Raw genomic sequence first — 26,810 nt, 5'->3', positions numbered from 1 at the left:
TGTATTTAATGCAGCTGGATTCATCCTAGGCCAGATCATTAAAAGTATATAAAACTAAATATGGAGATTTTATAATCAATGCACTGATATTATCATTCACAGTTCTTTTGACATCAAAGAAATCCTGGTAAGCAGTTTTGCTATCACAAGCAGAAGTGTAGGGAAGATTGAAAGCCAGTTGCTTCTAAAAGAGCTGCTGTGGAGCTTACCTGTTCTCTTCTGTATCTCAGAATGTTTGAGGACTTCTGAGGAAGTAGCCACTTCAGTAAATACTTCCCAAGTTATAATTTGGGACATGGAAGTGACTTCCAAAAGCGTTATCATGAGTTTGAATTAACAGCTTGTAATACCCACTGCCCTAAGTTGAGAACATGTAATTAATTCTAAAATTCTGGAACAAAAGCTGGAAGCCTGTGGCCCATAAAGAGTGGAGGGGATATCTGATCTTTGAAGATTCCCCCCACCCATCTGTTCACTGTCCAAGTGAAATAGAGTGGGATGGGGATTCCCAGGCATCTTTAATCAGGGATCAGAGATAATGGCAGGAATTTCCCATGCACCCTCCCCATTGGAAAGGCCAGTGATGTATGGGAGAGTCTCTGTTGTCATCTGCAGTAGCAAGATGACAGTGATAACAATGAGGAGCTTTGCCTGCCCCATTCTCTCTCCACTGGGAAAATCACAAAGGAAGTGAAGCTACTGAGATCCTAGGACTGGCAAGAACAGACTTCCTCAGCATATGCTGGGGTTGGCTTCACCCTCCTTGGTGAAGCACAGGGCAGGTGAAGCCAATCCCAGCACCAACTGCTGGAAGTCTATTTTTTCCAGTCCTGGGATCTCAGTAGCTTCACTTCCTTTGTGAAGTCTCTAGCAGACACAGAAGCACTGAGCAACACAGTCACCTTTTTGGCTGCAGTACTAGCTGTAGACAGTCCATAATCTGATACTGGGGCCAGAACTATGGTTGTAACATCAGGGAATGAGCATGCCACCTGAGGAGGTGGAGACACATGGGTTTGGAGGTGTGAGGATCTGGCCCAGCCCCGCAGACTCATTCTGCAACTCTGTTATAAACAAAAGCAATCAGCACAAAAGACAGAGCACTTGTTTATATCAAGCTAAAATGTTATGCCTATTTCAGAACAGATCACTATTTGTTGGCCTGGCATCTGGAACTGTGGATATTTTAAACATTCTAAATGCAGATGAAGAAGCAGCGTTTTCTGAAAAAAAGTTGAATAATAGTGGTAAGATCCTTGTTGATAATAATTCAATGTAGTTCAATGAATGTATAAACTGGAGGAGCTAGGACATAAACTTACTGCAGGAAAAATTCTGAATTACTCTTATTTTGATGGCTATCAGATGTTCTGAAACAAGAGTGTAAATGTACATATAACTCCCTATTTGCTTGAAGTAAATCCAGGTGAGGACTGCAACCTATTTTTATTTATTTATTTATTTATTTATTTATTTATTTATCTATCTATCTATCTATCTATCTATCTATCTATCTATCTATCTATCTATCTATCTATCTATCTATCTATCTATCTATCTATCTATCTATCTATCTATCTATGCAGAAACACTTGAATATCAAATGTGGGTTGGCCTTCATTTGTCACTCTTAATCATTTAGGCTGTCTTGACACAGTAAAGACATTTAAATGAGTTAAATGAGATAAATGATAAAAAGTGGTTAAAGTACTGTTGTCAAGCCTGTCATCACAACCTAAGTTTGCTCTTGATGGGCTCAGATAGCTAGCTCATAACTGACTCAGACTTCCATCCTTCTGAGGCTGGTAAAATGAGCACTCGTCTCCATGGAGGAAAAAGTGTCACTTGCATAATTATATTGTAAATCACCCAGAGAGTGTGTTAGCACTATGGTGTAGTATATATGTTGTAACAAGAAAAAGTGAGGTGTTTTCATGGTCTGCAAGCCTCCTTGGCTGCAATATGAGAGAGACAAAACTGTTTTTTTCCTGTGCAAGTTCCAGAAATGTACTGCAAAATGTCTTTGCATCACTCTGCACAAAATTAATATCTTTTCCCTTGAAGAAGCAAGAGAGAGAGAGAGAGAACTAGCTGATTGTTAAAAAAACTTTCAAGTCTCCCATTTGATGATTAAAAGAAGCAATTAAGATGTATTTCTGCGAAATTTGTGCAAATTATGCACGTTGCATTAGATGTTGAGTGAATATTGCCAGAAAAAACATCTTCTCCACTCACAGATTGAAGTGAACAAATGACAGTTCCCTACCTTTTTCTGTGAGGACAAGCAAGGTTTATGTCTCAGTTCCTTGCTGCATTTTGACTGTTCATCTTCAGCAAAGGATTACCTCTGGCCTAAAGGATGTTAAAATCCATCTCTTGGGATGCTTCAGGTCTCCCTTCCTCTAAATCCTGCATACTGTCATCTGTTGGAGAGGGAAACAAAAAAAAATGCCTTCCTACCTGTGTGCAGAGAAGTAGCAATGTCCAAGGAGGTATCTCGGGCTGGGATTAGGTGAGATTAGAGGAAGGAAGAGCTTGTGACCATATTACCCAGCCTTATCTGACAATCTAAATCATGGGGCCAAACCAATTCCCCACTCTGCTCAAAAGCAATAAAGATAAGTCAGGATGGGAAACCTCTGAGAGTCTGGCAGCCATTCTTTCCTTCTTTGGACCTTGGAGACTCCCACTCCCAAGGGGAAAATGACCCCTCAAATCATAAAATCTGCTCCCAGAAGCCTCAGGTGAGCATATCAAGATGGTAAAAGGGTATTGTTGAATGTTAGGAAAAAACATTACTTCCAAACATGATGCATTCCCCCTCCCCAAACATGGCTGGTTACGTCCTGTTCCAAAAAAGACTTATCCCTGCCTGCTTGTCTGCCTGCCTGCTTGCCTATCTTTTTCATTTTCTGGCTACAATAGGCAAAGGAAGTGAAGTTACATAAAAATGGCAGGCTGTATATCTCTGACACTTTTGATAGTTTTGGACAACCCTCTACTCCTGAATATATGGGAGTGGTGGTGGGGAGGCTGTGCTGGGATCCTTGGTGACACATTCTGACAACAGGCTATACTTCCCCACATATATAATTGATAGATAAACAGAGCATTAAGCAGATACCAATGTTTGGCAACCTGCTTCTTTTTAAATTAGATGTCTAACTATATCTGATGTGACATGACGTATTAATATTATTGTTGAAGTTCAGGTTTGGTGATATGTACTTAAAATTTGAAATGTACGTAGGTTTTGTGTCACCTCACAACTCTGAGTTTCTCTAAGCAACCAGTCAGGTTTGACTCATCTGTTTCAGAGGTGTGACTTGTCCGCTTCGTACAGAACCTCTTTATCTGTTTGCAGCAACTAATTCATTCCTTCTCACGCATATGCTGGCATTACTCTTCTGTGTAGGTGGCATGTTGCAAGCCAAAGTTTGGGGGAGGGGGGCACTTCTTTGTCAGTTCCCATCCTCATGACTATTGCAAAATAATACAATTTCCTGTAGTATTTCTGCACATACCTTTTATAAAGCCATTAGTTCTAAGAAATAATAAAATAAATTGCCACTTTCCATAATAGAAAATGCATATTTTCTGAATTTGGCAACTGGGGGGGGGGGGAGGAGGGCTGGGATGACCACATTAATGAGCAGGGCAGCAACTGGAGAACTGAAGTTGCTTATCTGGATTTAAACATTTAAGTACCTACGTATTGAAAAAATGCATTTATATCTACTGTTTAGGAATATGTTTTGGCTTTCAAAGACCGAGGGGAGTAAATATTGTTTATTCTTCATCTGAAATTTCTTTTTGCAATGTCATGCTCTTACTATGACTCCGCATATCCTTCAGATTTATCGACTATTTAAGAAATGAACTCAGTTTATGTGCACATATTGATACTGTCCTCTTATCATGAAGGGCTGGGCTGGGCCTATGACTCTGTCAGGAGACCTAGCAGGTATTTCATGATCAACATCACAGTTTTTTCGCTATGCCTAATCTGATTTATACAAAACTCTCATACATTCTATTTAATTCCACCCACATGTATTTATCAGTATGATACTTATGACGTTTTTCTTTTTCTTTTTTAATTGAGATCTATAATGCATAGTAAGTAGTAAGTTTTAGAAGAGGTGGCTGTGTTCATCTGAGCTAACATATCAGATGAAAAAAAGAATAAAAATTAAAAAAGAGGATTAAAATGTTGTGCCACCTTACTGACTGCTACAATGATTTTGTCCTCTTTTCTTTGTTCTTTTTCTTTTGTTTTTGCCTAATACATAGTAAGTGATTCAGAGCTTAATTTTGTACGTTGTTTTCTTTTCTTTTCCTTTTTTTAAAGAGGCTATATACTCAATATATTTTTACTCGGCTCAAACTGGTGTTGCCAAGCTATCAACCCATTTTTAATTAGTTGTTAGTTGTTATTAGTATAGAGCTTTTATAGTTCTGTTCACCTATGAATTATAAAGAACTTTATAATAAACGTAATAATAAAGAGCCTTTTTATTAAGTGCCTTTATTATTATTGCAGGCCATTGCATAAATGTCTGTTCGGCATTGTTAGAGGTAAAGAAAAAAACCTATGCATAAAAATATTAAAATGATTAATCCAGTAGATTTTCTGAAGGGTTAGTATGTTTGTCACATCAATAACAACAACGAAAAAGATTCCAGTGGCATGTTAAAGACCGACAAGTTTTTTTTCTTAAGCTTTCATGGACCACAGCTACATCATCAGATGACATAAGCAATAAAAAACATTTTTACTCTGGAAAGTTTCTGCATTGTGAATTAAACTCTTAGAAAATAAAATACTATGTTGATTTATTAACAATGCATTAACCAACAAATATGTGAAAAACAAAACTGTATGTTAAATAATCTTGAAGAAGTATATTCTGGCATATAGATGTTCTCCTGACAAGCCATTCTTTATTCAAAATATTAAATTAGTTAGAATTCAACTCTTAACAACTATTTTCTGTCTTTAGGGCAAAGTGAAAGAATATTTGCTTCATCTTGCTCAGAAGACTGCCACAATGGCCCTGTAGTAGCAGTTGATTCTTGCAAGGATCTTTCTGTCTTTTTAAGTTGTGGGTAGGTATAAGTATGGGTGTTACCTTTTTTATTTTCAATTTAAAAAGGAGATGAAGATATATGTGCTGTAAAATTCATAAATCCATGCAATGGCTGTAACTACAAGGCTTAGCACCTGACTTGATCTGAGCAAATGCTGGGACTGTTCATTGTTTCAAGCCATTATCCTCTTTGTTTAATTTTTTTTCAGAGCTAAGCTTTCTGAAAGAAGGACTCAGCAAAGTAGCAGCCACCATCTTAATTTTTCCAGAATGTTTTTCAAGAAATATCTTGGAACAGGATTTGTTTGCTTATCATGTAAAGATTAAGTACAGCTCTATAATAATTATCATAACATCACTACACTTATGTTAGGCAAATAATGCCACTAAAATACTCTAAAAATGTAGACTTTATCTTCATTTTTGGCTGGTGCATTTTGGAACTTGTAAGAACACCAGTTCATTCAAGAAACGAGATAGCTTTCATTTCTGACAGCTAATTTAAAAGGCACTGTTGAACATACATCTTGTGAAGTTAATCAGTATGCACTTGATGACCTTAATAAACTGTAGTCATATCTGTGGAATGTGTAGGTAATCCATTTGTCAACACCTCTTTGAGTTCAACCCTGGGATTCGCCAGGCAGAAATCAAGAAGGAGGAAAGCAATTTTCAGAATCTAGTCAGCCTTGACTACTATAAGCCAATAATAGTATGTAGGTATGAAACAAACTCCTCTGTATATTACACAAGCATTTCTAAGAGGGATAAATATTAATATCCTTGTTTGTAATACCAGCATAAAGCATATCCACTAAAGTTTGTCATTCGTTTAGTCGTTTAGTCGTGTCCGACTCTTCGTGACCCCATGGACCAGAGCACGCCAGGCCCTCCTATCTTCTACTGCCTCCCGGAGTTGTGTCAAATTCATGCTGGTTGCTTCGCAGACACTGTCCAGCCATCTCATCCTCAGTCGTCCCCTTCTCCTCTTGCCATCACACTTTCCCAACATCAGGGCCTTTTCCAGGGAGTCTTTTCTTCTCATTAGATGGCCAAAGTACTGGAGCCTCAGCTTCAGGATCTGTCCTTCCAGTGAGCACTCAGGGTTGATTTCCTTTAGAATTGATAGGTTTGTTCTCCTTGCAGTCCAGGGGATTCTCAAGAGTCTCCTCCAGCACCACAATTCAAAGGCATCAATTCGTCTGCGGTCTGCTTTCTTTATGGTCCAGCTCTCACTTCCATACATCACGACAGGAAAAACCATAGCTTTGACTATTCGGACTTTTGTTGGCAAGGTGATGTCTCTGCTTTTTAACATGCTGTCAAGATTTGTCATCGCTTTCCTCCCAAGAAGCAGGCGTCTTTTAATTTCGTGGCTGCTGTCTCCATCTGCAGTGATCATGGAGCCCAGGAAAATAAAATCTGTCACTGCCTCCATATCTTCCCCTTCTATTTCCCAGGAGGTGATGGGACCAGTGGCCATGATTTTAGTTTTTTTGATGTTGAGTTTCAGACCGTTTTTTGCACTCTCTTCTTTCACCCTCATTACAAGGTTCTTTAATTCCTCCTCACTTTCTGCCATCAGAGTGGTGTCATCTGCATATCTGAGGTTGTTGATATTTCTTCCGGCAATCTTAATTCCGGCTTGGGATTCCTCCAGTCCAGCCTTCCGCATGATGTATTCTGCATATAAGTTGAATAAGCTGGGAGACAATATACAGCCTTGTCGTACTCCTTTCCCAATTTTGAACCAATCAGTTGTTCCATATCCAGTTCTAACTGTTGCTTCCTGTCCCACATATAGGTTTCTCAGTAGATAGATAAGGTGGTCAGGCACGCCCATTTCTTTAAGAACTTGCCATAGTTTGTTGTGGTCCACACAGTCAAAGGCTTTTGCATAGTCAATGAAGCAGAAGTAGATGTTTTTCTGGAACTCTCTGGCTTTCTCCATAATCCAGCGCAAGTTAGCAATTTGGTCTCGAGTGCCTCTGCCTCTTCGGAATCCAGCTTGTACTTCTGGGAGTTCTCGGTCCACATACTGCTGAAGCCTGCCTTGGAGGATTTTGAGCATAACCTTGCTAGCGTGTGAAATGAGTGCAATTGTACGGTAGTTGTAGCACTCTTTGGCACTGCCTTTCTTTGGGATTGGGATGTAGACTGATCTTTTCCAATCCTCTGGCCACTGTTGGGTTTTCCAAACTTGCTGGCATATTGAATGTAGCACCTTAACAGCATCATCTTTCAAGATTTTAAATAGTTCAACTGGAATGCCATCACCTCCACTGGCCTTGTTGTTAGCCAGGCTTTCTAAGGCCCACTTGACTTCACTCTCCAGGATGTCTGGCTCAAGGTCTGCAACTACATTGTCTGGGTTGTCCGGGATATCCACATCTTTCTGATATAATTCCTCTGTGTATTCTTGCCACCTCTTCTTGATGTCTTCTGCTTCTGTTAGGTCCCTCCCATTTTTGTCCTTTATCATGTCCATCTTTGCGCGAAATGTTCCTCTAATATCTCCAATTTTCCTGAACAGATCTCTGGTTTTTCCTTTTCTGTTATTTTCCTCTATTTCTTTGCATTGTTCATTTAAGAAGGCCCTCTTGTCTCTCCTTGCTATTCTTTGGAAGTCTGCATTCAATTTTCTGTAACTTTCCCTGTCTCCCTTGCATTTTGCTTCCCTTCTTCTCTCTGCTATTTCTAAGGCCTCGTTGGACAGCCATTTTGCTTTCTTGCATTTCCTTTTCTTTGGGATGGTTTTTGTTGCTGCCTCCTGGACAATGTTACGAGCCTCTATCCAAAGTTCTTCAGGCACTGTGTCCACCAAATCTAGTTCCTTAAATCTGTTCTTTACTTCCACTGTGTACTCACAGGGGATTTGGTTTAGATTATACCTGAGTGGCCCAGTGGTTTTTCCTACTCTCTTCAGTCTAAGCTTGAATTTTGATATGAGAAGCTGATGATCAGAGCCGCAGTCAGCTCCAGGTCTTGTTTTTGCTGACTGTATAGAGCTTCTCCATCTTTGGCTGCAGAGAATATAATCAATCTGATTTCGATATTGCCCATCTGGTGATTTCCATGTATAGAGTCACCTCTTGTGTTGTTGGAAAAGAGTGTTTGTGATGACCAGCTTATTCTCTTGACAAAACTCTATTAGCCTTTGCCCTGCTTCGTTCTGAACTCCAAGGCCAAACTTCCCTGTTATACCCTTTATCTCTTGGCTCCCTACTTTAGCATTCCAGTCCCCTAGAATGAGAAGAACCTCTTTCTTTGGTGTCAGTTCTAGAAGGTGTTGTAAATCTTCATAAAACTGTTCAATTTCAGTCTCCTCAGCAGTGGTGGTTGGTGCATAAACTTGGATTATTGTGATGTTGAAAGGTCTGCCTTGGATTCGTATTGACATCATTCTATCATTTTTGAGATTGTATCCCATTACAGCTTTTCCCACTCTTTTGTTGACTATGAAGGCTACTCCATTCCTTCTACGGGATTCTTGCCCACAATAGTAGATATGATAATCATCTGAGCTGAATTCGCCCATTCCTGTCCATTTTAGTTCACTGATGCCCAGGATGTCGATGTTTATTCTTGCCATCTCCTGTTTGACCACCTCCAGCTTCCCAACGTTCATAGATCTTACATTCCAGGTTCCTATGCAATATTTTTCTTTGCAGCATCGGACTTTCCTTTCACTTCCAGGCACGTCCACAGCTGAGCGTCCTTTCGGCTTTGGCCCAACCACTTCATTAGCTCTGGAGCTACTTGTACTTGTCCTCCACTCTTCCTCAGTAACATGTTGGACGCCTTCCAACCTGAGGGTCCCATCTTCCAGCGTCATATCTTTTAGCCTTTTGTTTCTGATCATGGGGCATTCTTGGCAAAGATACTGGAGTGGCATTGCCAGTCCCTACTCCAGGTGGATTGCGTTTAGTCGGAACTCTCCACTATGTCCTGTCTGTCTTGGGTGTCCCTGCACGGCATAGCCCATAGCTTCTCTGAGTTACTCAAGCCCCTTCGCCACGACAAGGCAGCAATCCATGAAGGGGAAGTTTGTCATCCACGTACAAAAAAGATAAATTTCAAATGAGAAGGTTCACAGAGTAACCAGAAACACTTTCTGTCTCTGCAATCTGGCTTACAAGTGACTAGAGGAGTTTAGTAGCTAAGAAGGGATATGTTGGCTCTGTAAAAATATATTGGAAGGAGACGGCAATACAGTTATATGTAGTTATGCGTACTAGAAACAGTGACTCAGGCCTTACCTCGATACATAGGGAGCTTCCAATTTGACAGTTTCATGTGCTACTATTCATCCAAAGGCACTGTGCAAGCATTCCTCTTTTCTTAATAGGTTTTCTACAGTATACGTAGGTATTTTTAAAATGGAACAAGCAGTAAAAGAAATACAAGGGGGATATAATTGAACCTCCTGCAAAATTTCATGGATGAGACAGTGTTATTGCAGAACAAATTAGTGTTTGGAAGACTCATATTAAGTGTGCCTGTCCACTGAAGTAAAAAAGACATTATGTAAGAGCACAAATACAAAATAATGGACACAGTCCTGTTGCGTAACTTGGCAGTAACCCAGAGCAGATGCTGGAAGGATGGAATTTAAAGTAATTAGATGCTTCCTAGTCCCCTGTTTTTGAGTTCTGAGACTTCCTGGGGCTCCCTTTTGCCCTGGCCTTTAGGAGCATCAAGATAGAGGGAAGGGGGGTGTTTAATAATTTTAAAAAAGTTACTGCTGAATTGCCAATGCTGGGATCATGATCCAGCAATCCATGGTAATTTTTTTACCATTTACTTCCAGTGTACCTACTGAGTTTTATTAGCAGGACCAATAATTGTACCAAGTGTAAGCTAGAAATGGTAAGGAAGACTTCAACTATTTTAAGCATAAACTTTTTGTATTGTATCTAAGAAGCACTTGTGGGATCTAAAACATTAATGGTTGCAGAACATAATACAGTAGGAGCCCCATGCCTATGAGAGCAGTATTCACAGTTTCACTTATCCACGGTCTGAAAATATTTTTAAAAAACATTTTTAATCTAGAAATTTTTTTACATGTGCTGCCAGAACTGGCCACTAGATGGAGCCAGAGACTGTGCTATGAGTACTTGTTATAGAAGAATACATAGCATGGTTTCTGGTACCTTCTAGTAGCCAGTTCTAGTAATGCCTGTGAAAATAATTTTTTCTATTTTTTTCTTTTACCCCGCTCCCACCCCTCTCATGTTCACTATTACCCACAGTTTTCTGTATCCACCACAGGGCTTGTAACAAATCCCCAATGAATATAGGGGTCCTACTATATGTTATATTTTTAAAAGGATATCCCAAATGTAATTTTGATGGAGAAATATCTGTTGAAACTTTTAAGCTACTTTTCTTCTGAATGGAGACAGAGTCTTCAATCCGATATATTACTGGCAGAGTGGAATGCTCTAACAGCACATTTATACCTGAGCTAAAGAGAAGACAAAGATGTTGGAGGCAGTAGTAGCAGCTGGAACAGCATGAAGCTCAGCAACCCAGCTCAGAGCCTCCAGCAGCACTTCCAGTCAATCTGCAGATAGCTACAATAGTTGAACACCATCAATTCTGGTTTTCTTAATGGAGTTCTGATCATGGACAAGAAGTTGTTTAACTGCCTCATTAGCCCAAATTGCAGTTTGTAAGATTCTTCCCCCCACAGTCTTAGATTTTATTAACAAAAACAAACAGTATCAACATAATCTTCAAGAATTTTTATTTGGTTCTTGATCATGCAGTAAAACTCACAGCTAAATTATGGCTTATAAAAGTTTCATATACAGGTATTTCCTCTAAATTGCAAAGAGACCTTTGGCAATTTAATGATTAACAAACTTAAGACTTGATTAGATGAGCATTTGTTTCACTGTTTGCTACACTGGGGTGTGGGTTGTTTCACTCTTTTTCCCCTGAGGATCAGATGACATAATCACTACAGCGAACTAACCTGTCTCCAGAGTTCCCCTACCTGCACTTTTTTCAGCCCCTCAAAGGGGCTTCTACATTTTTGGAGAAGATAGGTTTGCTATAATTTGGTCCACTTCCAGCACATGCAATAGTTGGGGACAGAAGAAGAAGTGAATCCTAACTTGTCATGGCTCCTTCCACTGTCAATTTCAATGGAGGGTCAGGTGGACTATTGAGGAAACATTCAGTTTGCCAATATCCTGAAGTGGGTTTCTTACTAAGCCACTTCATGATATCAGAAATTGGGAGTGGAAGGAGCCAGACTAAACAGGGTTGCTTGCACTCTGATATGCCGTTTAGATGTGAGCATGGCACCAAATACATCATACAAAAGGCAGGACTGGATGAATCCCAAAATGGAATTAAGATTGCCAAAAGAAATATCAACAGCCTCAGATATGCAGATGATACCACTCTGATGGCAGAAAGTGAGGAGGAATTAAAGAACCTCTTAATGAGGGTGAAAGAGGAGAGCTCAAAAAATGGTCTGAAGCTCAACATTAAAAAAAAAACTAAGATCATGGCCACTGGCCCCATCACTTCCTGGCAAATAGAAGGGGAAGATATGGAGGCAATGACAGATGTTACTTTCTTGGGCTCCATGATCACTGCAGATGGTGACAGGAACCATAAAATTTCTTGGGAAGAAAGTGATGACAATCCTAGACAGCATCTTTAAAAGCAGAGACATCACCTTGCCGACAAAGGTCCGCATAGTCAAAGCTATGTCATTGGAAGACAGGAGGGCCTGGCGTGCTCTGGTCCATGGGGTCACAAAGAGTTGGACATGACCTAATGACTAAACAACAACATGGCACCACATGGCACGTTGCACCTCCACCTGGCCCCAACAACCCAATTTAAACTACACTGAAAGGGCTAGTGTAGATGAGCCCTTAATCTTTTATATTCGCGAAGGCTTTCACGGTCGGGATCTAATGGTTGTACACCAGAGCACAGAGTGCTGTCCTCTGAAGATGCTGGCCACAGAGACTGGCGAAACATTAGGAAGAACAACCTTCAGAACACAGCCAAAGAGCCTGAAAAACCCAGAACAACCCTTAGTCTCTTCATGGAATACAGCCTTTTTCATAAGAGTCATGAAACATTATATTTCAGACAGATGTCAATACACACAACACATAACTGAATATGGAGAGGCCAGAGGGAATATCACAATCATCACTTTAGCATGGTGGATGGTCATTGTTAATATTATAATTGTGATTGTCTGTACTTTCTGTATCAGTTTACCTCTGCACAATGTAATATGACATCCAATATATGCTGTAATAAATGTGTGGCATTTTAAGGAGTCACAGAACTCTTTGCTGTTTTTACTACAACTGACTGATGTGGTGTTTTAGCAGCAAGCCAGCTGTATAAAGATGTGAACTTAATCTCTGTGCTCTTAGTAATATACTATACTCATAGTCCAACCTGTTTGCTTTTATTCAGAAATGCATTCTGTTCTATCAGTCTTGCAGTGAAATACTCACAGGACTGCAGATGCTGCTAGTTTTTATTATGACAATTTTTACTTTAATGGTAAACTGTTTACTTTCATGGTACTGTACGTGAGTCTTGGAAGCAAGTTACTACTTAAGAATTCCCAAGACATTTCCTTTATTTTCTAGTTCAGATTCCATGGTAAAACTATGGGATATTCAGAAGAATTTATTGGCTGAGATCACCCTTGACAACACTTTAACCACAGCCTGTTTCCTGAATAGTTGTGGTGACATTTTACTGGCTTTCAAAAGTGATCTGTATTTCTTGTCTCACAGTAAGGCATTGGGTATAATGAAACCCATTGATACTGCTACTATTTCAGCAGCAGGTAAGCCGTTGAATTTCTTTGCTGTTTGTAACCATTCATATTGATATAGTCCTATCTATTCCCTTTTACTCAGAAATACATTGTATTCAAGTGACCTTACAGCTATGGGTTCGTTGGACTGCAGACCTAGCTAGATTGTATCAACAGATTGTCTGATACACTAAAAGTGAATTTATTATCAGAATGCTAGTCCTTTCATAATCAAAATGGCACCATCTGGATACAAGGAAAGGCAAGCAAACTTGTGAGAATCCAACTTTTGCAGAAATAGATACAAAAATATCTGTAAGAAAAACCTACGATTGTCCAAAAGGACCCAGAATAGTACAGTGATGCTGTACTAGGTATGCTCACTAGCCACAGCATGTTGAATAACTGTTGGATAGGAAATGGAATGGAAAGGAGAATGGAACAGAAAATACTGAAAGAAAATGTTCCAGGAAAAAAAAGATTATGCCCAAATCTATTCAAATATTTTATAAGATTCCTAGTGTCTACTGACTGCAACAGTTCATAATTGCATCATATTTCACAAGATAATGATTCCCTGTAAGTTAAACTAGCAAGAAAAAGTTCAGTTGTATATTCACTGCTCATTTGAGAGCACAGAATAATATCAGTAACTACTATGTGTATGAAAGAAAAGTATTATGTAATATTAATAAATGTAATATGTGTATGAAAAAGGCAGATTTCTTTGACTATTTTCAGATATAAAATGTTTTGTTATGTAAAATATTACATTAAAAATTCTGAATTATTTTTATCATGTGTTCATTGTGGTATGGTGTTCTTTTTTTATATATATTTATTTTCCAACATAAAATTGCCAAATATATAAAGACAGCATCATATATAAAATGAGAAACATAATATAAATCTTATGTGGTATGGTGTTCTAATGGGAACACTGTCATATTAAGTATGGCCATTTGTTATTTCTTCTCCAGAATCTTACATTTTTGAAAGTCAGCCAACAGAGGATGAAGAAAAATATGATGTGCCCAAATCAATTGAGTTGGCATCATATCTGGTATGCTGTGATTTTATATTATATTTGTAACTAAATGGAGAAAGCAGTATTTATTTATTTATTTATTTATTTATTTATTTTATTTCTATCCCGCCTATCTGATCATATTAGACCACTCTAGGCGGCTTACAGTAAAAACAACAATGTAATTTTAAGACTTTACAGCAGAAACGTAAATAATAAAAAAGAATAAAGAACAGAATAAGAAAAAAGATTGTCAAGGGTTTTCTGTTGGGAAGGCCCGCCTATACATCAATGTTTTTAGTTGTTTCTTAAAATATGTTAGAGATGTTCATTATTAAACTGACTTGCATCCAACATCAGCTGCAACGTATGCCACCCTCTGTTAGTTGTGTGGTAGTGCAATGACTCCAGACATAACTTTTAGTTTTATGAATGCTTTAAATTGTGGATGTGGAACCTAAAGCCATGGTCACACTAGAGAAATGCTCCACTGCTTTCTTGCCTCTTCTGCTTTCTGTAGAGTTGCCTGTTATATCCTGTGATAGTGGTTCATAGTTCTTTAATTCCACGTGTGTTTTTTTGGTAAATTACATGTGGTATGTTTGTCTACGCCCCTGCAATGGGATATACCCCTTCTTTATATGTTTCTGTGCTCCCCTTCCCCCCTTTAAAAAAGGTATATCAATATTTCGGCAAAACACTGTTGTTGGCCACATACTGATCTGGGGGGGCATTTATACTCAAACAAATATACTCGTAGCCTTTCAGCAGGTTGGATTTGATGCAGAGATAGCACAAAGGGGGAGCAAAAGATTTGGTAATGGCCATGCATCATCTGAACACAAAAAACAAACTCAAAATTCATGAGGAGTAACTAGGAAACTTTTTACAAGTGTGACTATGTGGAGTAGCATTTTATGCAGCAACAATGATCCCTGGCTCATGTTCATAGAATATAAACAGTCTCCAGCCTATTCTGCTGATGCTATTTCTTCCTTAACATTCCACTTTTTAATGACTTTTTCAGTGATGGTTGTTTCCATGTCAGCTATGTTCTGATGTAGCAATGTTATACCTTCTAGCCCTTTAGAGTGGTGTTGAAGTTGTAGAACCTTTATATCCCACACATGTATTCATTCTTTCTCCTTCTCTTGTCTAGTTCTTTCTTCTTAAAAATGTTGATATAATACATATGCAGGAGATGGGTCTTTTTGTATGGAGGCATTCTTTCATTAGGCAGCTAACAGCCATGGACAGGAAAACTGTAATGTAAAAAAGCACCATAATCTCCTCTACACTTTCTCCCCATTTTGCCATGCATTGTCTTTAGAAGGTTTGTGAAATAAAATAGCTATCCTGTCCCCCAAAATAAGATCTAATCTGAAAATAAGCCTTAGTATAATTTTTCAGGATGCTCGTAATATAAGTGAAAATAAGCCCCAGTTAAGTGAACCCCGCTCTCCACCATTGTGCAGCAACCAGACTGTATTTGAATAAATGTAGATTGTTGTGCATGAAAAAAATAAAACATCCCCTGAAAATAAGCCCTAATGTGTTTTTTGGAGCAAAAGTTAATGTGAGACCCTGCCTTATTTTCGGGGAAACACGGTAGTTATTGTTTGTGGGGAGATTATAAACATTGCCACAGCACATGACATAATCAGTTTTATATGGCATATTGTAATTTTGGCCACATGGTGTCAGCCAACGTATTTTAAAATCTGTGTTCCTTCACATTTGGGAAGTGTGCATCCAATGGCTGGACATTTTTAAAAAGCACCTTGAAACAATAGCCTGGCTTTCCACTTCTCTTGCAATTGTAGAACTAGGATTTAGTGTGTGTGATTGTTCTGGAATGAATGACCCAGAGTATTAATTGTGTTTTTGGGGGGGAAATACAGGAGGGCAATGGTTTAAACATGACAAGATCTACATACCCAAGAGTTTCACTTCTAATGTACAGTATATCCTACCTTGAATGCCGTATTGACAAAATGGTTTCTTTCTGCAGAAATCTTTATTGTTACACTTTTCTCAGAAAGTTAGAAACAAAGTTGCTGTAACGTTAAATAGTGTTGACATTTCCTTTATCATAGATAGTTTATACACAGCTTTTACATTTGTCAAAATTACTTTATGTGTAGAATCAGATTTTGCAAATTTAAAATAATTTCATATGGAATAAACTTTAATTCTTTTAGGCTTAATGGGACTTAATTTTTAGGGCATGTGTATAGAATAGTAGAATGAATCTGAAACTATGACACATATTCCTATAAACTAGAAATTCATTTATAATATTATAAACATTATAATTCCCTGTATATATTTAATGTTTCTCTAGGAACCTTACAAGGGATATGCTTTCACTGATGACTTCACATCAGAGCTGCATGTTTTGCCAAAGAAGAAAGAAAAGGTTAGGTTGTCCTGCTGAATTGATTTGTGCTGTTGAAAAATAAAACCAGTGATAACTTATTTGAAATGAATAAAATAATTGATGTTATCATTGTTTTTAAACAAACTGAGTGGAAAAACATCTTATCCAAAGAGGACGCAAGTCATGGAAATAATTTACAATGCCAAATCCACAATTTATCTGTGAAGATTCTCAGTCATCCAGGTTAGGTTATCTGGAAGTTGAGTCATGGCAATTGGACTTGTTTCTTATTAGGGTGAAACATTTCACTACTCATCAAGTAGCTTCTTCAGTCAACTTCCAGACAAATCCATAATGTAACTGTTGTGATGTGACCCAGTCCATAAAATCTTAGACTTGAATAATAAGATTTCAATGCATTATTGGATTTATTATGATCACACACCAATGATGTCTAATTGAAATAGAATAAAATAAATAACAAACATACAAAAGGGAGTTCTTATTTTACTACTTCCTAATTTTATACTGTAGACAGACACATTCTTCCTGACTTAATAATACTTATGTGCCATGAAGATTCTGACTTACAATGACCCTCTCAGGCTTTTCTAGCTATAAAGTATGCTATGAGCATACAAGCAGCACCCTTTTGGTAGGCGCTGTTTTGAGTCTGCTGTGTCTCTAGATGAAAATAGGAAATGAAAAAGTAAATATTGAAGGTAGCTTTTCCTTCTCACCGTGACAAATAATATTTCATTTACCAAATATCACACAGGTTTTCACTATCCCCAAAAGGTGTCTAAGTCAAGGTTTATGTTATTTCCAAATTTATTCAAATTAGATTAGTTAATTTATCAAATTAAAAGCAGATACTGTAATGAAACAAGTAAAAGCTGTTTAATTTATTTATAACTGTATATATTTGTTCTCTCTCTCCCCCCCCCCAATCCATTAGCAATCCTGGAGATTGGCAATAGCTCCCTCAGAGGTCTACTGTTCACCCTCTACTTCAGAAGCATCTCTGAAGATGTTTGATTTCCTACTTCATCCTGGAATTCCCGACTTAGAAAAACAAGATAAAGCAGAAAGTAAATGCTTAAAACAGATTTTTTTTTATTAAACGATGTTTAGTATTATATAAATATGTGCAAAATGTCCACTGGTTAGAAGAGCTAGTTTCCTTATCTCTATGTAAATCCTTTCCTTCTTCCATGGAAGACCTATTCCCAAACAAATGGACAACATGCCCTATTGTGACCTGTCTCTCAATGGCTATCTTGGTTCTGCACAATGCATTTGAAGCCTGTTGTGACTGAAAGAAGCTGGAATGTATAAATGACAAGCTAATTGTCTGCAAAGTAAGAGACAAAGAAGGGAAATACCCCTTCTACCTTGTATCACCAGTGCTTGTGTTTCTTGACACAATTTTCCACTTTTTATCCATCTTGCTCCTGGTGCAGATTTTCACTAATTTCTGTTAGCCGCCTAGAGTGGTCCTTAGTTGACCAGATAGGCGGGATATAAATAAAATAAATAAATAAATTTATCCATGCTGCCACGAGCAGTCCTCATATGGCTGATATAATATCATTGATGCTAACTGCCCCAACATAGTTGAGAAAAGGAAGAGCCCTGATGGGCACTATTGGAGCACGGCTTTGTGTTCCTAGCCTAAAAAATAGCAAAGCAACGTGTGAGTTCCATCATGCAACTACACCTCCCCCCGTCATTTTCCTATATGTGTGTTGGACAATAAGTAACTGTTACAGCAGATCCACCAATTTTCTAATTGCATTGTTGATTGGAGATGAAGCAAAAACAGAGTAGCTTGCAAACAGAAGAAACATTTCTGCATGTTGTGGGCAACTCCAGTGTCACAGAAATATGTCTTTAAAATGATACACCAAATAAGTGGTGCATGCATAAGCAGCCAAGTATAAGCAGCACACTTCCAAATTGCATGCTTATCCACAAGTTCCTTCTGCTTTGCACAAGGCCCAAGCAGAAGGAAATGCAAACATGAAAGCTTCTAAGCTGGAGGTTTACATTTGTATGCTATCTTTTAAAGAAATCATAAAAGTTACATATTCTATGTCATAATCCCTTCCCTCTTCCACTACTGCAGTTCCAACAATAAGGCAAAGATGGCGCCAGTGCTTTTGAAAAATATGACTGCAAACTTTTTTCATGTCAATACTGTACTTTGCTTGAGAAGCATACTACTGTACTTTTGTTCTGGCAAAGCCTGGCTTTCCATAGCCACAGATGTTCCCGATTTCTCATGTGTGCTATACGATGATCATACAGTGCATGTAAGAGGGCTGATTGAAAATACCCTTTTCTTCTCCTTAGTGTCTGAAAGGATGATTGTGACAGAAGGCAGGAAATATGTTCCCGGACCAATGTATGTACCATCTGCCAAGTGGGAAATGCCTTTCTTTGGAGTTTCTCCATGTTCATCTCAAGTCCCTGAACAATTTGGGACAAGAACACAATCCCAGGAACAGGTTCGTATATTACTTTGTATGACTAACTTTTCACATACAATACAGTAGCCCCACTGTGGCCAAGAGGAAAAACAGCAGCTGCAGATTTGTGTCTTGATTAATTGGACCTACATTCTTTTAAAAAAAAACTTTGGTTGGTGCTAAGCTTTAATGTTCATGCTCCCTGTGGCAGTTCTCCATATTATTTACATTATGGATTAAAAATGGACTCCTACCCATGAAAAATCTGAAATCTAAAGGGACACTGCATCCTCTCGTCCATGACTCAAGGGATAGTTTTGCCAGCAAAGTATCCCAGTCATTTGAATTGGCACAGTCTAGGAGAAATGGCAACATGTGTGGTCCCTACTCTTGTGCCACCCATTCCAACATGGTGATCCAGTGTTGCTGCATCATAGGCACACTGTTTGAAATGCTGTGCTTCCAGTTGGAAGAAGCAGAAGCAGACATTGTTTCTTTGACAACAGATGGCTGAAACACACACTGCACATCAATAGAAAATCTTTATTTTCTGAGCCTTACCTTTCCAAATTTGTTCTGTTTTGTTCAGAGGAGTTTATTCCTTATTACTATCTTTTCCTTATTTCCTTATTCCTTATTACTATCTTATATCAGAAAGTTTTGGATATCCCGGACAACCCAGACAATATAGTTGCTGACCTAGAGCCAGACATCCTGGAGAGTGAGGTCAAGTGGGCCTTAGAAAGCCTGGCTAACAACAAGGCCAGTGGAGGTGATGGCATTCCAGTTGAACTATTTAAAATCTTAAAGGATGATGCTGTTAAGGTGCTACATTCAATATGCCAACAAGTTTGGAAAACTCAACAGTGGCCAGAGGACTGGAAAAGATCAGTCTACATCCCAATACCAAAGAAGGGCAGTGCCAAAGAATGCTCCAACTATCGGACAATTGCACTCATCTCACACGCCAGCAAGGTTATGCTCAAAATCATACAAGGTAGGCTTCAGCAGTATGTGGACCGAGAACTCCCAGAAGTACAAGCGGGATTCCGAAGGGGCAGAGGAACTCGAGACCAAATTGCCAACATGCGCTGGATTATGGAGAAAGCCAGAGAGCTCCAGAAAAACATCTACTTCTGCTTCATTGACTATGCAAAAGCCTTTGACTGTGTGGACCACAGCAAACTATGGCAAGTCCTAAAAGAAATGGGAGTGCCTGACCACCTTATCCATCTCCTGAGAAACCTATATGTGGGACAGGAAGCAACAGTTAGAACTGGATATGAAACAACGGATTGGTTCGAAATTGGGAAAGGAGTACGACAAGGCTGTATATTGTCACCCTGTTTATTTAACTTATATGCAGAATACATCATGCGGAAGGCTGGACTGCAGGAATCCCAAGGTGGAATTAAGATTGCAGGAAGAAATATCAACAACCTCCGATATGCAGATGATACCACTCTGATGGCGGAAAGTGAGGAGGAACTAAAGAACCTTGACAAACCTTGACAGCATCTTAAAAAGCAGAGACATCACCTTGCCAACAAAAGTCTGAATAGTCAAAGCTATGGTTTTTCCTGTAGTGTTGTATGGAAGTGAGAGCTGGACCATAAAGAAAGCTGACCGCTGAAGAATTGATGCCTTTGAATTGTGGTGCTGGAGGAGGCTCTTGAGAGTCCCCTGGACTGCAAAGAGAACAAACCTATCAATTCTAAAGGAAATCAACCCCGAGTGCTCATTGGAAGGACAGATCCTGAAGGTGAGGCTCCAGTACTTTGGCCATCTCATGAGAAGAGAAGACTCCTTGGAAAAGACTTTGATGTTGGGAAAGTGTGAAGGCAAGAGGAGAAGGGGACGACCGAGGATGAGATGGTTGGACAGTGTCATCGAAGCAACCAACATGAATTTGACACAACTCCGGGAGGCGGTGGAAGATAGGAGGGCCTGGCGTGCTCTGGTCCATGGGGTCACGAAGAGTCGGACACGACTAAACGACTCAACAAACAAACACACTATCTTTTTCTCTTGCTTTGTTTTCTATTATTCTCTTGTTCTTTATCCTTTTTCTTTCTTTCCGTAATAGTCCCTTCCTTTTGCCCCCTTCCTTCTTTTATTTTTGTCTCCCCACCTTTTCTTTCTTGCTTCCAGGGACAACTATATTATTTAGGAATAGTGGGGTAAGCACTATAGATGTGCAGAGCAAACACTTTCATTTTTGATTTGTTTCAGGGTCTTTTTGGAGGCGGTGCCTCTTTTGTTTTTATATTTTTAGTGCACCAGTCCTTTTGTTAAACATGAAAGGGACCACCTCTTTTTGGGTTATTTAATTTCATTTTTCTCCAATTGTGTTTTCTCTGGCACTCATCCAAAAGCTCTACGATATACTGTGTTTCCCCGAAAATAAGACAGGTTCTCATATTAATTTTTGCTCCAAAAAAACGCGCTAGGGCTTATTTTCATGGGATGTTTTATTTTGTAGTCATGTCATCTTCTTCTGGTTGCTGCACAATGGTGGAGGGCGGGGTTTCACTTAACTGGGGCTTATTTTGGGGGTAGGGCTTATATTACAAGTATCCTGAAAAATCATACTAGGGCTTATTTTCAGGTGAGGTCTTATTTGGGAAAATAGGGTAGAACCCTCTAAAACTACTCAAAAAAAGTAGATGCTGTAGTTAGGTCAAGAACCATTCTACTCCAAAAGTAGGCAACATTACAGGAGAAAGAAAAATAACATGCATAGCAAAAATATACAGTGGTGCCCCGCATAGCGAGGTTAATCCATTCTGGATTAGCCTTCGCTATGGGGAAACATCGCTATACGGAATGGGGAAACCCAAACGGGCACAAAACTCACAGTTCTGCGATGTTTCCCCATAGCGGCAGCCATTTTCGCACCCTCGGTAAGCGAGGGCAGGGCGCAAAAATGCTGCGTGCGGCCATTTTGGGTCATCCGGCGGCCATTTTGGAACCGCCGAACAGCTGATTCCCCGACATCGCGAAACGCTTACCGATCTTCACAATGCGAGTTTTGCCCATTGGAACCGTCGGTATGCCTTTGCATTAGCGATCCAAAAAAACGGATCGCAATGCGAATTCATCGTTATACGGTGCACTCGTAAATACACGATCAATTAACCAAAGTACAATTTTAAAAATCCAACCTCATATACACAAAGGGAAAATTGCAAAAAAAAAAATCCATACAGAGCCATCCCCACTCAAAAACAAACAACCCCCCCCAAAAGAAAACAAGGAAATAAAGGAAAGAAATACGATCAAGGCAGCCTCCAAATCAAAATGCCTTGAATATGGGGAGATTTCTCTCTACTACTACTACTACTTGATATCTTTTCTTCTGACTCCAGCAGCCAGGCTGACAGAGGTAGTGCAATGCAAGATGGAGGGTACAAAGAACCAGCACACGGATAATTGAAACAAAATACTCCCCTCAATGATTGCAACCAATCCAGGCCCTTTCGGAGGTTCAAAATTCCTGCTTCCCTGCTCTTGGTCATTCTAATTGGCTGCTGAGAGCAGCCCACACAATCCTATCAGTTGAAAAAAGTCCTAGTGACTTCCTGAGCAGTTTGACAAAGGATGAAAGAATAGGTATAGGAAAGAGGAAAACATGAAAGAATACAAAATTATTGTGTATCCGTCTTTCATTTAAGTGGATTATTTGTATTTAAGAGCCACCGTTTTTCAACAACAAGAAAATCAATGAAAAAACACAAAAACAAAAGAAGAGCTTTAATTGTTCTATAATCTTAGTAACCATCAAAAGTCTAAGTTTCCCCTAAGCAGACATGGCCAGTTTAGTGAAAGCACTAAGATATATTTTTATCAGTATCTAATATTACCTATGGCAAAATTCCTTCCTGTTCTGTCTTCCTTTTCTTTACTTCTTGGGCTTAAAGAACTGTGAAATCAGTTCACAGTCCTCAGTTTGCTCAGACACCCTTGTATATTACATTCTATTATTTCAAGGTTTTAGGATGTTAATTAGACGTTTCATTATCTACTGTTTGGAGGCTGGGGAGAATAAAGGGGGGTGCTGGGTTTTTTTGTGGGGTTTTTTTTTGCATGTACTTTTATTTCAAATGCTAATATTGTTACATCATTCATTAAGAACGCTGAAGCAGAGAGTGATGTATCCACTGTGGAGCCATTACAGGAAACTCAAATTGAAAAGCAGCATCCAATCAGTGAAGAAACATCTCCAGAAGTACCTGAAGTAATACCTGAAAGTGTCTGCTCTTTGGACAGACTACCAGCCTTACAGCCCATAACAGATACAGGTAACAAGAAGTAGCCTTGTAAGTCTATGCTAGCAATATCAAGCAAACCCAAAAGAACAATAAGAAAATACTGTATAGAAGACAAAAACATTGTGGAACCAAAAGACTAACTGCAATAATATAATGTGAGTTTTTGGAAACAAGTCAGAGAAAGTGGTACTCCAAGATGTCTGTTTCAATGGTATGATTCCAGTATATGTCAAAATGTAGCTGTAGCGGGCACGCTGAAGCCTCTATTATCTCAGGCCTCCAGGAGGTGCTCACTCTTCTTCCCAAATTGCTGCCACCAGGTATTGCTGTTTCAATACCAATTATTCACTGAGACATGTGTTACTTTGAAACTTAAACTTGTTTATTTGATCAGTAATAAGTAATAGGTAAATCACAAGTTGATAATCAATCTCTCTCACTCACTAAACTCACTGACACACAGAACCCTACTCTCACTGACTTTCTGGTTCACAGCCTCGCATAACTCCCTCTCATACTCCATACACCCCCTTTATATCCCAGCCCCTCCCCCTTTAGCACCACCTTCCGTTCCCTCATTGGCTCCTTTTCCACTGCTCAGCTGTGACGGACAGGTGAGGGCAGGGCTGAATGCTACAGTAGCATGTATTATTTTGGCAGTAAGGATTGCCTTGCCTAATGAACACTAGTCTGCACATATTCACTCCTGAATTGGGAGCAACTAAAAACATGATATATAATGATGTTTTGACCAAAAATGTGTCTACATTTCCTATTTTCTCCTCCACTGGTTCCTGAAAGCTTTTGAAGAATATTGGTCCTCATGGAACACTTTTGTTTTTTATTTTGGCAGTGTTTTTTACAGGTCAGTGTATGATCTAAGATATCTGGTGGCAAAACAATGATTTCTCAGATAAAAGAAACATATTTGAGTCTTAGTAGAGTTGACTTAAACTTGATTTCCATCACAATATGCACCAAGTTTATCTAATGCATCTGATAGATGCTCTCCTGTCTGAAAGCTGACTAACTGAGGAAGAAGTGCAAGATTATCAGGATAAAAAAAGCTTTTGGAACAATGGAGAAGTGATTCATCCTCACTTCCTCACTTGGTGTAAGTGTTAAACAAAATAGGGTAGAGCAGGGGTCCCCAACCCCTGGTCTGTGACCTAGTGCCAGTCCATGGCCTGGGCCAGACCAGGCCGTGGAGACAGATATCCCACCCCCGTCCTTTGCGCATGCATACAAGTGTGTGAGTGCTCCTCACTCCATGCATGCGTGTGAGCTCAAGGAAGGGGGTGCCCCACCTTCCTCAACCAGTCCGCAATGTGAAAAAGTTTGGGGACCACTGGTGTAGAACATCTGAGTCCTCCATCAGCTGCATTGTCCTTGAAAGTTAATGGAGAATCCGCAGTTTTGCATAATAGCTGTGTCCTCTTTAGTTGTTATATAATCCTTGGTCAGATTATAAAATCTTTGATGATGAACAGTGTCACAGACAGCCAAGAGTCAACAAAGGCTACCCCTGTCATATTCCTACTTTCGAAGTAGAAATGTGGATATTCGTATTGTGTGCAAATACAAATATTCCTGCACAGATGGCTTTAATGAGGGTCTGCCCCCAGGCTGGCCCATTCACTCATATGTCCTGCTGCAGGAGTGACCCTGCTCATCCTTTCAATTACACCTTGAATGCCACTGTCTTCTGCTTGGCTGGCCACTTGGCAGCTATGCAGGGAGACTCACCCTCCCAGCTCTTCCTGGAGTGACCAGGCAAGCTGGAGGAGAGCATGACTCTGGGCACAATTGGAAGGATGAGCAGGGCTGCCACCACAGCAGAACATGTGAGTGGATGGTCCAGCCCCGGGGCCAGAGCCTCATTAAGTCTGGCTGCATGAGGATATTCGTATTTGTATACAAATATTCCCCATCTCTACTTCAAAGTCATTCCCATTGTATTGCATTAAATGCAATATTTATGCTGTATAGATCTTCCCAGGTTTACAGCCAGCCTGTTGTGGAATGAGGAGTGGTTCCATTATTTCCATTGGAAAAGTAGCTCCCAACCTCAAGTCCCCAGATGTGCTTGGATACAACTCCCAGAAATCGTGGCTCACACAGCTAGTTGTGAAGGCTTCTGGGAATTTTAGTCCAAGAACATCTTGGAACCCAAGGCTGGAAATTACTGCATTAGACAGTGAAGGTTTTTTTTTCCAGGCCTTTGTGAAGATGCCAAAGTAGTATGATTGGTCTGACAATTTTTTCAGTGTTTCAAAACAATAATCACTTGTAAAAGTCACAAGTGATTGTTATTTTGAAACATGGTAAAAAAGATGTTTCCATAGAGAAATATTTTTTTTACCATGTTTCAAAGTATCTTTCACTTGATCCTAAGATGATCAAGTCAATTACTGAAGAAATTAAGGAGCTAATTTTTTGGTCTGAGCTTTCCTAGATTGTGTCTCACTTTCACATATCTGCACAAGCAGCACACATGTATGGAAACATATCTTTTGATGTTCTCATACTGTGTCCTAATGTAAAATACAGAACAACACTTTCATGTTGAAGGAGAAGCACCTTTGGCATCCATGGATGCCTTTGGATTGCTTAGCTCTGACTTTCACTACATGATGTTTATACCTAAAATTATAAAAAGTTTTATAGTTATGTATTCTTGAAGGCTTTCATGGCCGGGATCTGATGGTTGCTGTAAGTTTTTCGGGTTTTTGGCTGTGTTGTTCAGAACATAGCCAAACAGCCTGAAAAAACTACAATGTCCTTTATATTTTTCTTTCTTTCTTTCCTTTCTTTCCTTTCTTTCCTTTCCTTTCTTTCTTTCTTTCTAGATTCTAACATTTGTGGAAAAATAGAAGAAAAACATTCAGGTGGAGAAAGGCAGTTCAGGAGTGTCAAGGTATTATCTTATTTAATACTGACATTAAGAACCTTTAAATCCCATTGATATTAATAGGATAATTAAACACGTTCATAACTAACTCCTGTGAAATCAGAGAACTTCAATATTTTAATCTTCCTGAATTATACCATAAATTACTTGCCTTGAAATAATGGGTAATGTGATGATTTCATTTACCTTCTGTTTGTTTCATTTGTGTATGTTATACATATGGTTATCTTAGCTGGTTGCATGATGGAATGAATGCATTGACAGAATGTGGGAGCATTTAAGACATTTGCATCATGATAGGAACCAAAAGAGGGAGAGGCATAGGATAGGATTTAGATTAGGGATAGATATGAGACAGAGATATGATATGAGCTGTGATAGATGACAGCTGTGATGAACAGAGTATGACACAAATGGGAAAGGAGAGAGAATTAGAATTTGATAAATTTGTGTGAAAATAGAATTTCTAGTTTAAGTAGATAAAAAGACTGGATGCGTACCTATAATCTTTTTGTTGTTTTTGTAAACCATACAACAAATGTTTCTATATTTCTAAGTGGTGATTTTAAAATAACACACATGCCGGCTGTTTAGCTGTAGCTCATAAAGAACAAGACTAGAAAAGAATTATTAAAAGGTTTCCCCTTTGGGAACCAGTGGTGGCAGCATATTATGGGTTATAGTTCTAACAAAAAGGCTGGATTAAGAATCTTCCACAGAATGAAGTGGAGGGTAAAGAAGAGTCCCAGAAATTCCAAGTGCATAGGTAACAGTGTGAAACAGTTTGAGTAGGAGAAGGGGCAAATCTGTGGACAGGAGTCACTGTATACTACAGTAAAGTGACAAT

General features: G+C 39.1%; 1 protein-coding gene across 1 annotated transcript in view; it reads left to right on the top strand.

The window, feature by feature from the left end:
* LOC110091165 (uncharacterized) overlaps positions 1 to 26,810 on the top strand; it is a 103,448-nt gene that overhangs the window by 24,018 nt on the left and 52,620 nt on the right. The window contains exons 10-18 of the mRNA XM_072989524.2: positions 1,142 to 1,247; positions 5,004 to 5,109; positions 12,731 to 12,933; positions 13,884 to 13,966; positions 16,275 to 16,349; positions 17,269 to 17,401; positions 18,666 to 18,820; positions 22,914 to 23,082; positions 25,902 to 25,969. Coding sequence (XP_072845625.2) covers positions 1,142 to 1,247; positions 5,004 to 5,109; positions 12,731 to 12,933; positions 13,884 to 13,966; positions 16,275 to 16,349; positions 17,269 to 17,401; positions 18,666 to 18,820; positions 22,914 to 23,082; positions 25,902 to 25,969 — 1,098 coding nt within the window. The remainder of the gene's footprint in view (positions 1 to 1,141; positions 1,248 to 5,003; positions 5,110 to 12,730; positions 12,934 to 13,883; positions 13,967 to 16,274; positions 16,350 to 17,268; positions 17,402 to 18,665; positions 18,821 to 22,913; positions 23,083 to 25,901; positions 25,970 to 26,810) is intronic.

The sequence above is a fragment of the Pogona vitticeps genome, chromosome 2 (assembly GCF_051106095.1).
Source record: "Pogona vitticeps strain Pit_001003342236 chromosome 2, PviZW2.1, whole genome shotgun sequence".
Classification (NCBI taxonomy): Eukaryota; Metazoa; Chordata; class Lepidosauria; order Squamata; family Agamidae; genus Pogona; species Pogona vitticeps.
This window is presented reverse-complemented; position numbering and strand designations above follow the sequence as displayed.